General features: G+C 35.6%; 3 protein-coding genes across 7 annotated transcripts; 2 read left to right on the top strand and 1 right to left on the bottom strand.

The window, feature by feature from the left end:
- Window positions 1-600: 600 nt before the first annotated feature.
- Window positions 601-2,828, top strand: LOC106300263 (ABSCISIC ACID-INSENSITIVE 5-like protein 4). 2 transcript variants are annotated; one of them, XM_013736371.1, is made up of 6 exons: window positions 601-751; window positions 1,170-1,941; window positions 2,035-2,139; window positions 2,210-2,281; window positions 2,379-2,408; window positions 2,536-2,807. In XM_013736371.1, exons 2-6 carry the CDS (start codon window positions 1,225-1,227, stop codon window positions 2,605-2,607), a joined length of 996 nt encoding a protein of 331 aa, XP_013591825.1. In that variant the 5' UTR covers window positions 601-751; window positions 1,170-1,224; the 3' UTR covers window positions 2,608-2,807. The 2 variants fall into 2 exon arrangements, with proteins under 2 accessions (XP_013591825.1, XP_013591824.1); XM_013736370.1 differs by having other exon boundaries at window positions 602-751; window positions 1,170-2,139; window positions 2,536-2,828.
- Window positions 2,763-6,626, bottom strand: LOC106300260 (probable receptor-like protein kinase At1g49730). 2 transcript variants are annotated; one of them, XM_013736368.1, is made up of 9 exons: window positions 6,354-6,626; window positions 5,286-5,843; window positions 4,556-4,846; window positions 4,135-4,396; window positions 3,976-4,028; window positions 3,827-3,894; window positions 3,615-3,704; window positions 3,457-3,541; window positions 2,763-3,382 (listed from the first exon to the last, which is right to left on the bottom strand). In XM_013736368.1, the coding sequence occupies exons 1-9, from the start codon at window positions 6,430-6,432 to the stop codon at window positions 2,871-2,873; spliced, it is 1,998 nt and encodes a 665-aa protein (XP_013591822.1). In that variant the 5' UTR covers window positions 6,433-6,626; the 3' UTR covers window positions 2,763-2,870. The 2 variants fall into 2 exon arrangements, with proteins under 2 accessions (XP_013591822.1, XP_013591823.1); XM_013736369.1 differs by having other exon boundaries at window positions 2,771-3,373.
- Window positions 6,627-8,608: 1,982 nt separating this feature from the next.
- On the top strand, window positions 8,609-12,067 carry LOC106298591 (phosphoenolpyruvate carboxylase 4-like). Of its 3 annotated transcripts, none has more exons than XM_013734727.1 (13): window positions 8,609-8,650; window positions 8,744-8,885; window positions 8,976-9,107; window positions 9,227-9,294; window positions 9,392-9,658; window positions 9,867-9,992; window positions 10,066-10,167; window positions 10,248-10,394; window positions 10,582-10,680; window positions 10,794-10,882; window positions 11,026-11,152; window positions 11,247-11,453; window positions 11,646-12,067. In XM_013734727.1, the coding sequence occupies exons 1-13, from the start codon at window positions 8,627-8,629 to the stop codon at window positions 11,700-11,702; spliced, it is 1,587 nt and encodes a 528-aa protein (XP_013590181.1). In that variant the 5' UTR covers window positions 8,609-8,626; the 3' UTR covers window positions 11,703-12,067. The 3 variants fall into 3 exon arrangements, with proteins under 3 accessions (XP_013590181.1, XP_013590180.1, XP_013590182.1); XM_013734726.1 differs by having other exon boundaries at window positions 11,642-12,067; XM_013734728.1 differs by lacking the exon at window positions 11,646-12,067 and adding an exon at window positions 11,524-11,585.
- Window positions 12,068-14,866: the final 2,799 nt, after the last annotated feature.

The raw sequence follows: 14,866 nt of genomic DNA, 5'->3' as shown, positions 1-14,866 counted from the left end.
AGGTAAAATAAGAAAATAATTTAATTTATTGTTCGATAAATTGCTTAATTTTTTGAATTCAAATTTTATATTTTGTTTCTTACACTATTTGTTTTATATACTAACAACTACTTAAGTAAATACTAAACAACTTCATAAACTTTATCTTTTGAACATGAAAGCGCTAATAAAGCTAATGGTCGATCAAATCATTACGAAAATAATGCATATGAATTCGCCGGTCATTCTTATATCAACTTAATCAAAATGTGTGACTTTCAAATGTTATGTTCATCACCATTATATACAACACGGAAAAACAAAAGTGGAAAAAAATAAACGACAAAATCCCGTATACAAAACTACACAACGATCAATAAGTTATCCGGCTTCGCGGAGCTATACTCCTAGTTAAAATAAAGTGTGAAGAAAACTCCAAACACGATCTGTTTCACCTATTCACCACTCTGAGAAGGCAACAGAATCAACGAGTAATACTTTCACACGTCTCAGCTTCTCATTGGTTACCAGTCAACGTGGATGTCGGCTCAAATAAGTGAATATAAGCTTAACAAATTTAATATAAACTAAACTAAACAGGATATTTATTAATTTACTCTAAAAATTGGAAACAAAATATCTAAAAAACCCTTAAAGAGGAAAAAGCTCACCCCCTTAAAATGGCAGTTTGTGTCGAGGTAGTAGCAAGCACACACTTGTCGTCTCTCTCCCGCAACTCTTCTCGTGTTTCCACAGTCACCAATAACATTAGGTGAGAACTCTTAAACCTATTTATCTTTACATCTGTCTTTGTCTAATCATCCCTTGAACTGTTAATCTTTTTTTTTTTATGGTTTGTCCGATTCATTACATCTGATCTGTTTTTTTTCTTCTTCTTTCTGTATGTAGTAAATAAAGTAGTAGTTATGAAGGAGTAATTACGTGTAGTGGAATAAGAGTTCAAAGTCTTCTTCTTTTTTTTTGGTCCTTCATGAACCGATCCGTCTTTTTGTATTTTCTTGGGTTTCTTGAATTTTATCTTTTGTGTTCATTCAACTTTCAAGAATGGTCAAAGCTTAAAGATTTTTTTTAATTTTAATCTCTTTTTATTATTGGTCTGAAATTGGGTGCTCAGATACACAAATACTTGTATGTAACAAGAGATCAATGGTTTTTTTGCTCTCTTATAGGTAAAAGCTAAAGAGGGTGTGATTCATTTAGTTTCAAGATCTGAAGAGGGAATTGATGGGTACTCACATCAATTTCAACAGCTTAGGAGTAGACTCTTCAGGAGGTAATGGGAGTGACAATAACCAGTCAAAGCCATTGGGGAGGCAGTCTTCGTTATATTCGTTAACATTTGATGAGCTTCAGAGCACATTAGGCGAGCCAGGGAAAGAGTTTGGGTCAATGAATATGGATGAGCTTCTCAAGAACATATGGACTGCTGAGGAAACTACTCAACCCATCATGACAACGACATCCTCCATTGCATCCGTGCAGCAACCAAGTAGTGGCTTTGCTCCAGGAGGAGGGGGTCTTGTGCAGAGGCAAGGCTCCTTGACTTTGCCTAGAACGCTTAGTCAGAAAACTGTTGATGAGGTCTGGAAACACTTGATGTCCAAAGATAGTTGTAACGGGAGGGATGCGCCTGAGAGGCAGGAGACTCTAGGGGAAATGACTTTAGAGGACTTCTTGCTCCGAGCTGGTGTTGTGAAAGAAGATGTTAACTGTAGTCAACAGAACCAAAACAACTGTGTTTCTACCGGTGTGGGAATTGGATTTGGTCAGCCGAATCAAAACAACATATGGTTCAAGGGCAACAATAGTTCTATGATCTTGAATCAAGCACAGCAGCCACATCAACAGCAGCTTCAACAACCACATCAGAGATTGCCTCCAACTATTTATCCAAAGCACGCCAATGTAACATTTTCAGCGCCTGTGATGGGTAAAGTAGGGGTTAGTGTTGCATCTACTTCTCCGGGGGGGACGAATAGTGCAGAAAACAATGCAGCTTGGTCATCACCAGTTCCTTATGTGTTTGGTGGTCAGGGAAGAAGAAGCAATACAGGAGTGGTGGAGAAGGTTGTTGAGAGAAGACAAAAGAGAATGATCAAGAATCGTGAATCAGCTGCTAGATCAAGGGCTCGAAAGCAGGTAAAAGTGTTCATTACCTATTCTTTTTCAAGAACTTTGATATTGATATCGATGTTGGGATTAACCACAGGCTTACACCTTGGAACTCGAAGCCGAGATTGAAAATCTCAAGCAACTGAATCAAGATTTGCAGAGAAAACAGGTGCGTTCTCTACCATTTTTTTGGTTTTTTTCTTACGTCTTCTTAAAGAATCTAGCTGGCTCAGTTCTTTGACTGAGCTTCCCCTATGATGATGCAGGCTGAAATTATGAAAACACAGAAGAATGAGGTAAACAACAACTACCCACAGCAAAAGACTCTTTACATTTTCAGATACTTTTTGTATGTCTGAATGTGCTCTACTGTCTTTTTGATCTTAAGTTTACTGATACGGCTTGTTTAATTTACTGCTAAAGGAACCGTCCAAGCAGCGTCCATGGCTGGCCAAAACGCAATGCTTGAGAAGAACCCTAACTGGTCCATGGTAAGAAGACAAAACACAAGCAAGAAGAGCCTGGTAATGTAGTACAACACCCATCAAAAGGAAGACTCTGGCTTTAACTCCCTCGGACTTGGGACTTGGAAGACAAAAAAAAAAATGTAATAGAAGATAGTTTCTACTGTACAGGAGAGATGCAGACAATGTAGAAATCTTTTGAACTGAATCTACTTAAAAGAGTGCAGAGTATGAGAGAGCTTTCAATATGAATTCATAAATGTTATATTTATATGTGAAACTTAAAGATTTAACTCAGAAAGAGAGTCCATTTACTGGAGAGTGAGGTACACTCTGGCTGCAAAGCGACTTGGACGATGATGAACCACCAATGAATCGGTTATTATTGCTTCTTTGAAACCTCAAAACGGTTCTCTGCATAGTATCTTGCCCCACCTCTTCATCAACAGCTTTAGCAAATTCGCTATGCAACAGATCATAGCTTTCACACAGCATCCTCAACACTTGCTTAATCGATGGCCTAGACCGGCCTTCTTTCTCAGTACACATTCTCACAACCGTCACAACAGCTTCAAGCTGTCTCTCTCCATTATCATCATCGTCAATGGAGTCTTTTATCCTCGGGTCTACTAGATCCTTGTGTCTTGATTTAGTCACTAGAAACCGCTGAGACGTTTCAACAAGGTTCCTACCTTCATCAACAGCTCTTCTTCCCGTTATAATCTCCAGCAACACAACTCCGTAGCTGTACACATCACTCTTCTCTGTCAGCTCTTGTGTCACCACATACTCTGGATCTACATAACCTGAAAAATTAAAATTCAGTTTCCATCAGAAGTAGTCATGTTGTTTTGTTTTGTTATGTATCTCTCTTCTTAACCTGGAGTTCCATGAATATCAGTATTCACAGGCTCAAAACAAACAGATCCATCTCTAGACGAATGTGCAAGGCCAAAATCTGAAAGCTGCACCAAGAAAACATTATTTAAAACAAGTTGAATGGTTTCTATAACATAGATAATGAGTGAGGGTGCATACTTTAGCTACAAATTTATCATCCAGTAGTATATTGCTTGATTTAATGTCTCTGTGGCAGAGAGGTGGATCACAGTAGAAATGAAGATATTCCTGGAGAATAGAACATAGTTGCAGCCAAGAATCAAAAACTGTAAGACACTCATAATTAAACTTAAAAGGGTATATCAGTTTACTAGAGGAAGTGTATGTGGGAAAGGCTATGGAATGCGTACCAAAGCATTAGCCACATCAATAGCTATTTTCATTCTTGTTTCCCAACTAAGTGGAGGCTTCTCTGTAGCTGCATTGGAGAGAGAGAAAATAAGAGAAGTTACAACACCACGAATCTTTTATGCTTAACATAGAAGAATCATATACATACAATGTAGATGATCTTTTAAGCTCCCATTTTCCATGTACTCATAGATGAGGAACCTGAAAGATTGTAGGACAAAAAAAACGAAGATGAGCATACTTTTTTAAACTTTTTTACGTTTTAGATAAATGCAGAAGGGAGAGAAAACAATGTGTGTTTCTTCACCTTTCTTTCTTTTCAATGCAAAAGCCTTTCAAGTCAACGAGGTTACGGTGATGGAGCTTAGCCAAAAGCTCTATCTCTCTGCAGAAATCTTGTTTAGATTGTTCAGAGGCTTTGTTCATTCTCTTTACAGCTGCAACCAATCCATCGCTGAACTCGGCTTTGTAAACAGTCCCAAAACCTCCATGACCAATCACTGTGTTGAACTCTTTTGTTGCAGTTGTCATTTCCTTGTAGCTGAACTTTTGGAAAGGAGAAGAATCATCTACAGAAAAAAACGAAACCACATCATGTAATATTAGTTTCGTCCTATCAGTCATTCCAAATGGGGACTTCTGACACAATGGTCAGGGTCCTTTCTAGTCTATCAATTTATCATTCATATGATTTAATGTAATGAAAGTACACATGTTGTTTTTCTCACCTTGATGAATCTTGAATACAGGCCGGGGAGAAGGACGTGTTTTTGCTGATTTTCTATCCAAACTCTCAGATTCATCGAGTTCCCGGTTCTTTCTACGGATAAGAATCACCAGAACCACGAGCATCGTAAGAGAAACAGCCGTAACAACAATCCCAATGGTTGGAAGCAATGTTAAGTGATATGGATTGTTGCTTTCACTTGAAGAAGTCATTGGAGAATCACTCTTGCTTGGGACATCAGCATCAATCACGCTTGGAGACGGTCCTGGACTCTCCATAGGTGGAAATGAGACTGTCCACATACGAACCAAATCATAAAAAGATACAAACCTGAATGTGATGATGGTAAGAAAATTATACTTTCTGTGTTTCATTTTTAATTTAGTTTTAGATTTGTGCACAGAAATTAAGAGAAATATTTAATTTTCTATATTTTCTAAATAAAAATGTCATTAAGTATACACCTAACTATCTTTCAACTAATAAAAAATACTTAATCTGTTCCATAATATAAGATGTTTTGCTTAAATGCACAAAGATTAAGAAACTTACCTTGTAGGAAATAAAATTATTAAATTATATAAATTAAACATAAATTAACCAATCATAAATAATTTAGTAAAATGTTATTGGGTTAACCAATTTTCAATAAAGTTAGAGTACTTGAAAAATATCAAAACATCTTATATCTTGGAACCGAGGGAGTAAACCGGAAGGAGTAACCGTCTAACCTGAAGGGACAACACTAAGCTCTGTCACTTGAAAGAAACAACCAAGTAGTTCAAGAGCCGAAGCATCGTCCATACGGCTTGCTAATGTTGCGTAAGTCGCATCACGACAAGTACTCAGAGTAACGTTATTAGTCTCCGCACCAACTAGATTACGAAGGTAAGTGATACCAGAGTTCAAACACTTCCTGCACTGGTTCACCGGAGAAAGCGGGCCCCTGCAGTTTCTTGTAACGTGTCCAAACGTTGGAGACTGGTGCATTTGCGTTACAGTGGTCCGGCCTTCGCAGCTGTACGTGACCAGGATCTTGGTTCCTAACCCGCAGAAGCTAGTCGCGTTTCTAGGGACTCCATAGAGCTCCATTGTTTTGGAGATGGAGGCAACGCAGGTTTCGGATAGATCCGATGTGACTCCGAGATTGTTTGATATGTTGGCGTAACGAGCCACGGATATAGCAACGAAAGCGTTCATGTAGCGGCAGCATTTGCCTCTGTTGGTTATGTTGGAGCAGACAGAAGCTACTAGAGTGAAGTTTGATGAAGTGAAATCTAATGGACAATCTGCAGACACACAGTCACACAGACAACAAAGCAGTAAAACCTTAGTGTCTGAAACAGAGAAGCAAGAACAGAGATTTGCCTCAAAATCTAGAAAGATAATGTAAAAGTTTCAAGCTTTAATCACTGCTTCAACAAAATTAAAGTTTTTTTCTTTTTTTGGTCACAAACAAAATTAAAGTTTTTTTTTTGTTCAAACAAAATTAAAGTTTATATAACTGATTTTACTCATGGAAATTTAAAATTTTATTCTTTTACAAAAAAAAAAACTTAAAATTTTATTTATTTTTCAAGATCTGTTTTCAATCCAAAACAGAGTATTTGCATGTAAGCAACTCATCAAAATTCAAACTCTAGTACAAGAAAGCAACAAAATTTTGAAAACCCAGAAGCTCAAAATCTGATTTTGATGAAAAGGACCACCATATTATCTTTTGATTTTAGAAGAGGACAAAATTAGAAAAATAAGCTTTTTGAGAGAAGCAAAACAGAGGAAAAATTGGAAAGACAAACCTGCAGCCATTAGTGAAGACAGTTGGGTTCCAAGTAATGCAATTAATGCTAACAAGAAAGCTTGACTATTCACCACCATAGCCAAAACCAAACCAGAGAGAGAGAGAGAGAGAGAGAGAAAAGAGAGAGATTATAAAAAGGGTTAATAGAAGGTCCTGTGATATGGCATTCGAGGGTCTGTATACTCTCTCTCACTAGACAAGGAAAGAGACAAAGAATCACAACTCTCTTATTCAATTCGTGATGATAAACGACGAAATGTTTTTAAAGAAGTCCCTAACTTATCATTTCATCTCGTCCTCATCCAATATGAAATGAATAAAACATCCTCACTTTCTTTTATGTTCTGACAAATTATGTTATAAGATTAGTTTCTCTCATGTGAAGTTTTCTTTGATTGGTTCAAACCAACATTAGTGCGTATTTAGTAGGATTAACAGAAGTTTGAAATGGGAACTCGCATGGTAAGAGTTATTCTCTAGGTTCACCGACCAATATGATTTTGTTATTTAATATTTGATATTTTTTTAAAAAAAAAAATATTGTCAAATTATATTTTTTTTTAAATTAAAAGGTAAAAAGAAATAAATAAAAAATAGTAGTAATTACAAAAAAAGAAATAAATAAAAAATAGTAGTAATTACAAAAAAAGAAATAAATAAAAAATAGTAGTAATTACAAAAAAAGAAATAAATAAAAAATAATGGGTAAACCCTAAATTCTCGTATAAATTTTAAACTCTAGGATAAATCTTAAACTCTAAATCAAAATCACTAAACACTAAAACACTCAAGGATTTAGGGTTTATGATTTAGGGTTTGGGGATTAGGATTTAAAATTTATGGATTAGGATTTAGGGTTTAGTGTTTTGCTGACGACGTTAAAAAGATTTTTTTAATTTTTTTTTTCTGTAGCTGCTATTTTTTTTTTTACTTTTTTATTTTAAAAACATAATATAAATTGATAATATTTTATTTTCTTTTTTAAAAGATATCGAATTTGAAATAATGAAATTTTATTGGCTGGTGAACCCAGAGATTCATCCTAGGAGGTGAACCTAGGAGGTGAACCAAGGATGAACCCAAGAATAACTCGCATGTTAATTATCATAATCTATTGTATGATTATGTCTCATGCAAGTTGCTCATAACAATTATTATGTATCTAACTAAAACAGTTAATTTTAGTATTTGTTTTTTTTTAGAAAAGGAAGATTATAGCTTTGTCCTTTTCTTGGAGAAGAAGGAAGGTATTGGTTGTTTAAAGAAAAGAAAAATAAACATTTATTTCAAGTGTTTGAAGAAGAGAAAGCGACACAGTTAGGATAAAATGGATAATGGATTCGAGGGATACTAATCCTAAATTATCCTAATTTTGGTTTTGAAAAAAAAATTATATAACAAATTCGAAAAGAAAAAATTGAGAAATGAAAGAAGCAGTGTGAACCTAAATGCTCTACATAGCGGTGGTGGGGGTCACTCACATGTGTACACCCTGGCATATCACAGGCCTCAACCGCAACATTTTCTGTTTGATGTTTGATTTTTACAACATTTTTTCTGTGTTTTTTTTGACATCAACATTGTTTTCTGTTTTTAAAATTCTCATTTTTTCGAGAGTTGATTACCTTTAATACACATTTTGAGTTTCTCTTATTTTTTTGTCTTTTATCTCAAAATCTAAAATATATTAAATAAAAATAATTATCATAATAAATTATATATAAAATTCTCTATTTTTTAAAATCCATTTTCATATATGTATTTTAACTTGTAAACAAAATTAATTGTGGACGTGGACTCTAAGCTTGGATAGTAGAGTTATACACTAATTGTGGACATGGACACCTTAACAAAGAGGTCATTGGCTTATACTTTTAAGAGTTTGTTCTTCGTTATAGTTTCCGGGAAGAAGAAACTCAGATAACCATGTTTCCACCGTTACTCTCACCGTCACCGGCACCGCCGGTACCATCACCACGATCAAATTTTGGTTTTAACTCGTTAAAGGTCTCATCTTTCGATCTGCTGGAAACTTCCCCGTGACCAAACCATAGCTCTCGATCTCCGATAAAACAGCTCGATCAGAGCTGTCTGATCAGAGATCGAGAGCTAGTTGGTTGAATTGGATGTGGTCACATGGTAAATCTTCAACATCCAAAAATGAGATTTTGAGCGAGTTGGAACCGCTCGTGGTGGTGGCCTCGGCGGTGCCGGTGACGGTGGGAGTAACAGTGTAAATGTGGTTATGTGGGTTTTTCCTTTCTGGAGACTATGGCGAAGAATAATCTCTTAAAGGTATCAACCAACGACCTCAGTGTTAAGATGTCCATGTCCACAACTAGTATATAACTTGCGGACACACGATTGGCTTTTATCATAAACTTCCAGGTCACGAAAGAAGTATCGCTTATGTCTAGGTGGATGGCTATCGATCTGTACATAAGAGAGATTGATAGCTTAAGATTTGAACTGTCTATGAATCGATGCAGCGATAGATTGTCAAGATTGGCAGATGAGATTCTTGAAAAAGGTAAGCTTCTGGGAGACAGCTCATGACTCATATTTTTCTTGATTCTTGAGAGAACAAATGTTGAAGCTGTTTTTTTTTTGCTCTCATCAGAAATTTCTGCCCAAGAAGATATTGAAAGTTGGGGTACGAATGTAGGAAGAAGCCAACCAAAATTTCCAAACCAGCAGGGCTTATCCCTACCCACTCAACTTCCACCTAGAGCTGACCTTCCCTTATGTGCTGGTACAGGATTTCATGCGTAGAATATTCTCTTATAAACGTTTTGAACATACAATCATGCATATAGACTTTGTTCTACATTTACGCTTCATCTTACTAAGTATCTGATATCTCACCTGCAGAATGTGGTGAATCACAGTATCCCAAGCTTGAAGTTCCTGTGACAGATTATATTCCACTCAGTCGCCAGGTGAAGCATTCGTTTTAGAGATGCATATTAAAGATAGTCTGGCTGTGTTTGTATGTACTTGATAGTTTTCTTGATTTTCTTCCTTAAAATAGGATAGGATGTTCAAGGCATTTCAAGTGATGGATATGGCCCAAATTTGCAAATAAAGACAGGAAATGGAAATTCCGTCAACTCTAATGGTTCTCAGCAAACTATTACTCCACGAGGTTCTTCCTCCTCGAGTTCACAACTTCTGCTTCAGAAGAAACTACTTGCTGATTCTCAGATTGGGAGGACCAGCTTTCAGAAGCTATTAGAACCAACTCCACCTAAACGAGCTGGAATTGCTCCTTATCGGATTGTTCTTGGGGAAGTTGAGGAAAAGGTGCAGATCCTTACTCCTTTTTCTCATTAAGCTGGAGTAGCATCGCCAAAGATGTGAAAGAGTTCATGTTTATATCTCCAAAGGCATTTATCTTTAGCTACTGCTTAACTTATTTGCTAATATTGTCAATATCAGAAATTTATAACCATATTGATAAACTGTATATTCTCGCTTAAAGCCACTCACTTGTAATGATCTGTGATTACAGCTTTTGAAGACAAGAAGGCTTCTGGAACTTCTTCTTGAGGGTCTTCCTTGTGAATATGATCCTTGGGATTACTATGAAACATCAGACCAACTTTTGGAACCACTACTTCTCTGCTATGAATCTCTGGTAGGATCTTGCTCCATGCAAATTTACTGCCCATTAAATATCTTTACCTTACTTAAAATTACTATTTTCTCAGCATTCATCTGATTCCGGAGTTCTAGCTGATGGCCGGCTTGCTGATTTGATCCGTAGAGTTGCTACTTTCGGCATGGTTTTGATGAAACTTGATTTACGACAGGTGATGTTTTTTTTTGGGGCTTATTGTTTTGGCTCCTTAATTTTCTGTTATTTCTGTCTGATCTAAGATTAATTAATCAGGAAGCTGCAAAGCATTCCGAAGCTTTGGATACTATTACAACATACTTGGACATGGGCACATATAGTGAATGGGATGAAGAGAAGAAGCTCGAGTTTTTGACAAGAGAACTGAAAGGGAAACGTCCTCTTATTCCCCCAAATATTGAGGTCAGCGAGATCTCACCGTGGGTTTCTTTTTATGTTCAACTTGCAACTTATTTTATTGTAACCAAATGGAGTAATCAATAACTTGAATGTTTATGCGTTTACTTCAAGGAAACCCAGTATGATACAAAAGTGATCTCCTGTACGTTATGTTTGCAACGCAGTCATCAAAATCACTGAACTGTTGCAGGTCGGTCCTGAAGTGAAAGAAGTACTAGACACTTTCCGAGTTGCTGCTGAGTTAGGAAGTGAATCACTGAGAGCTTACGTGATTTCCATGGCTTCAGACGTATGATAGATTTGAGTCTTTTACCGTCACCTCTTTGCTGAGGCCAATGTCTACAAGTAACTATTTTGGATCCGCAGCGAAAATGATGCAAACTAATTTGTTGCTACTTGTAGGCAAGTGATGTCCTCGCTGTGGAACTTCTACAGAAAGATGCCCGACTTGCCGTCAGTGGTGATCTGGGAAGACCATGTCCTGCTGGAACGTGAGTGTAATTTTTTGAAGGAACACTACATTCTTTATCATTTTGCATGTCTGCCTACTTTCATAATGGCTGCTGTGTCTCTGTTTTATATGTTTTGATGACATAAGTAGTTGATATGCTGATTTGTTTTTGTTACATGATAGACTGCGAGTGGTTCCTCTTTTTGAAACGGTGAAAGACTTAAGAGGCGCTGGCTCCGTGATAAGGAAATTGCTTTCAATTGACTGTTACAGAGAACACATCGAAAAGAACCACACTGGACACCAAGAGGTAGATATACTTAGTTTCAACCAAATCCATCTTTGTAGGCTGCGCCTGTTGTACTACCTTAAAACCCTTGAAAACATAACATATGTGTGCGCAGATAATGGTTGGATATTCTGATTCTGGAAAAGATGCTGGTCGCTTTACTGCAGCATGGGAACTATACAAAGCCCAGGAGGATGTCGTGGCTGCTTGCAATGAATTTGGCATCAAAGTTACATTGTTTCATGGACGAGGAGGAAGTATTGGCAGAGGTGGTGGCCCAACTTATCTCGCCATACAATCCCAGCCTCCAGGTTCTGTGATGGTGAGTTAAATCCATAAGCCGCTACACATTTTCACCCACATTTTCACAAGACACAATGCATATATTTTAGGTGTAACAACATAAACAATAAGGTTTCAAGAGGAACTAACCTTAATCTACTTACTGCTAATGAAACCGGGCAAACAATACACTTAGCTTTTTTTAAGAGAGAATTGATGACACAAAAGCCAGGGAGGAGCTGGAGTTTGGGAATGTCTACAAAACCATATCGCTTCTCCATTTGCATAAGCTAAGGGGGACTAATTCTCTGCCAGATTGTCCTACCATACTCTGCTGCAGGACAAATCTCTGCTCAATTTCAACGTCCTACACTGAGACGCTTCTTGAGATTCCAGTCAAATTCTGTTCAGTTCAATACTCAAAACTCATCATCATGCTTGCATTTTACACCCTCTCACATACTATTACAGGATTCTCAGCCCTCTATAAAACATACATTAGACATCCACAATTTCTCAATCAATTTGAACGAGGAGAGATACAACAAAAGAGACAGAGGATCAGTTGGATATGTGTGTTTGGATTACCAGATTGCATGATCTAGTGGCTAGGCTTCAGTCTTGTTGTGTTCCATCAAGTGTCTTCTTGAAATGCTATCTATACTACTTAATTTTACTTATTTGTCATATTTTCAATAGTTTTTTTTAGTAATTTTGTTTATTTGTCAGATTTTTAATTTATTTTAAATAATCTCTATAGTATAATTTAAACTTAAAATTTGATTATTTAGTCATATAAGTTTAATATATATTTGTTAGTACAACTTTTCCCTTTATTTGTGTGACAGCTCATAAATTAGCTGAGCAGGTGGAAAAAAACATAACAGTTAAATTCCTGTGTTTATTTCTGTAGATATATACTAATAATTAATAATAAAATTATATTTAAAAATGATCACTATGTTTTTTGAACAATTTAATACGCAAAAACATTGGTTTCCAAAGTCGGTGTTACTTCCGTTAAACTGAAAAAGTAGAGACCCAATCTTATATTACAATTATAATTTTCAATATAGCATAAGTAGTTGTCAAATTGTGTTATTGGTATAATTATATTTGATTAAGTTTAAACCTTAAATGATAATATATCTAAAGTAAACTTATTATAATAATATTTGATTAAGTTTAACCTTAAATGCAGACGTATCTGAAGTACATCTACTGTGGGAAATTTATTTTTATAAAACATAAATTTGTTTTATTATTTTATATAGGAATTAAGGAATGTATTTTCTGTATTGGTTTGGATTAAGAATCATGATATCATTAGTTAAAAAAATATACATATTTATTTGATATCCAATTATAAATTAATATAATAAAATTTGGCTAACAAATAAAATGTGTTTTAGAGTATGAGATAATTCATACATATATTGTGTTGTTATCGTAAATGATTATTTTTTCAATCATAAAAGTTAAAATTAATTATCTCAAGATTTTTTTTATTTTATTTTACTAATTATCAAAATTAAATTCAGTTTCCTACCATCCCAAATCATTCAAAAAATTCAACTTTAGAATATTACTAATTTTTTTAGTAAATAGTAAAAAAATTAAATAATCAAATTTTATATTTTTAAGTTTACTACCGGTAAAAAAGGCCAAACAAATTCTTATTCGGAAAATATTTTTTTGATTAAATTCTATATTGATTAATCAAAGAATAAAAGGGCATTTACAAATGGAAGTTGGAGTCTAGATCAATTAAGAGCTAGAAAAAATAAAAAAAATTTGAATCATCTCGAGTACACTTCGAACCATCGACAGAGCAACCCTTCCAATTTATGAGAGCCTGTATACTTCAAAGAGCAAATCCTATTTCTGATTGCTTTATCAATGCGCCGTAACATAGTGTCCGTAGTCAAGCAAGCACCCTGATGTCTTCTCGAATTTCTTTCCTTCCAAGTAACATACACAGTAGTGTGAAAAACCATCTTAAGGAATATGACATCCAGGTTGTTATGACGCCGACTTCTCAAGGAAGCCACCGTGTAGACCAGTCCCGAGATACTGCTGTTCCGAGTAGTGAGACTGTTAGAGTAGACTAGATTGTAAAAGTGATTGGGCAAGCCAAAAACAAGTGATTCCTGCTCTCTTCTCGTGCCCCACAATACACACAGCCCTGTGTGATTCCCCATGCCCTCATACGAACACCCGTCGATAAACGATCCTTGAAAGTCAGCCACACAATGAAAGCATGTCGTGGAACTCTTTGAGGGAACCAGACGAGATTACTCCATGATACCTCCTCCCCCCCTTTCGCGTATCTGATCCCAAGTTCTCAGTGTAGAAAAGTGGTCTTTGTATACGTTAACATCGTGTCTCCATTGTGTAGCGTCCTTCAGTGAACCTGGTGTAGGCTTCTATGCATTCTCAATCTCATCATAGACAGTTCCATACAATTCGGAAAATATTTTGTTTTAACACCGGAAATTTTTTATCATTTCAGATGAGATGTAGGCAATTTCATGTTGTCTATGTTTTTCTGATGAATATTAATAAAATTTAATGTCACATGTTATGAAAAAGATGGATTATTTTCCCCCAAAAATACTAAAATTGAAGAGAGATTTTCCAAAAGATTATATACTTTGTGTTTCTATTTTTTTTCTAAATTCAATAAAAATTATATTTATTTTGATAGACAACTTTGTCATGTATAAATAATTTCATGTTCGATTTTTTTAGAACATAAATAATTTTTTATGCTGATCTTTGAATTAATATTTATGTATTAATAAATATCCGTAAGAGAATTATGTTGGTTGTGTGGGCTACATACCTAGTCAATAAATAAACAAAAAAAGGAACTGAATACTTTTCTGGAGAATTGCATCTACATTTCTCAGGTGTAAACTTATCCCAAATTGCTTGTGTCTGTAAATACACTTCCTCTTCATCGGTCTATTTTGTTTATAGCCGAGTATTTTTCCTTTATTCTTCTTAAATAAATGTAGCATCTAACCTATCTTTTAACCAAGTAGACCGAGTTCAGCTTTTGATGGGCACTGTTCGAGTGATATGTAATTCATCTCCAACATAAACCATAGAAGTCCTTCTCCTAAATCTATCAGTAACGGTGTAGAAATGATTGCTCACATACTTTTCATTATGTGATACTTAATTGCATTGGGATGTTCTGGTGGGTGATAAAGTGACATGCTTGCTGCACAGTATAACTTGTGAAATCCAAAAAATCTTCTGCAGAGTAAGTTGGTTGGCACCATCATAGCTGCACGTGTATCACTTGGAGGGACGAAAGTAAGTAGTTATAAGCATTAACTAGCTGAAACCAACATGATTAGTTGTTTGACTCACTCATTTGGTTGCTCTGTTGTTGTGCAGTCTCTCCCTGACAAAACAAAAGAGTTTACTCTAAAAGACAACCTA

The sequence above is a fragment of the Brassica oleracea genome, chromosome C6, assembly GCF_000695525.1.
Source record: "Brassica oleracea var. oleracea cultivar TO1000 chromosome C6, BOL, whole genome shotgun sequence".
In the NCBI taxonomy this organism is placed as follows: Eukaryota; Viridiplantae; Streptophyta; class Magnoliopsida; order Brassicales; family Brassicaceae; genus Brassica; species Brassica oleracea.
Note: the sequence above shows the minus strand (reverse complement) of the source record. Positions and strands in the feature narration are given on the sequence as shown.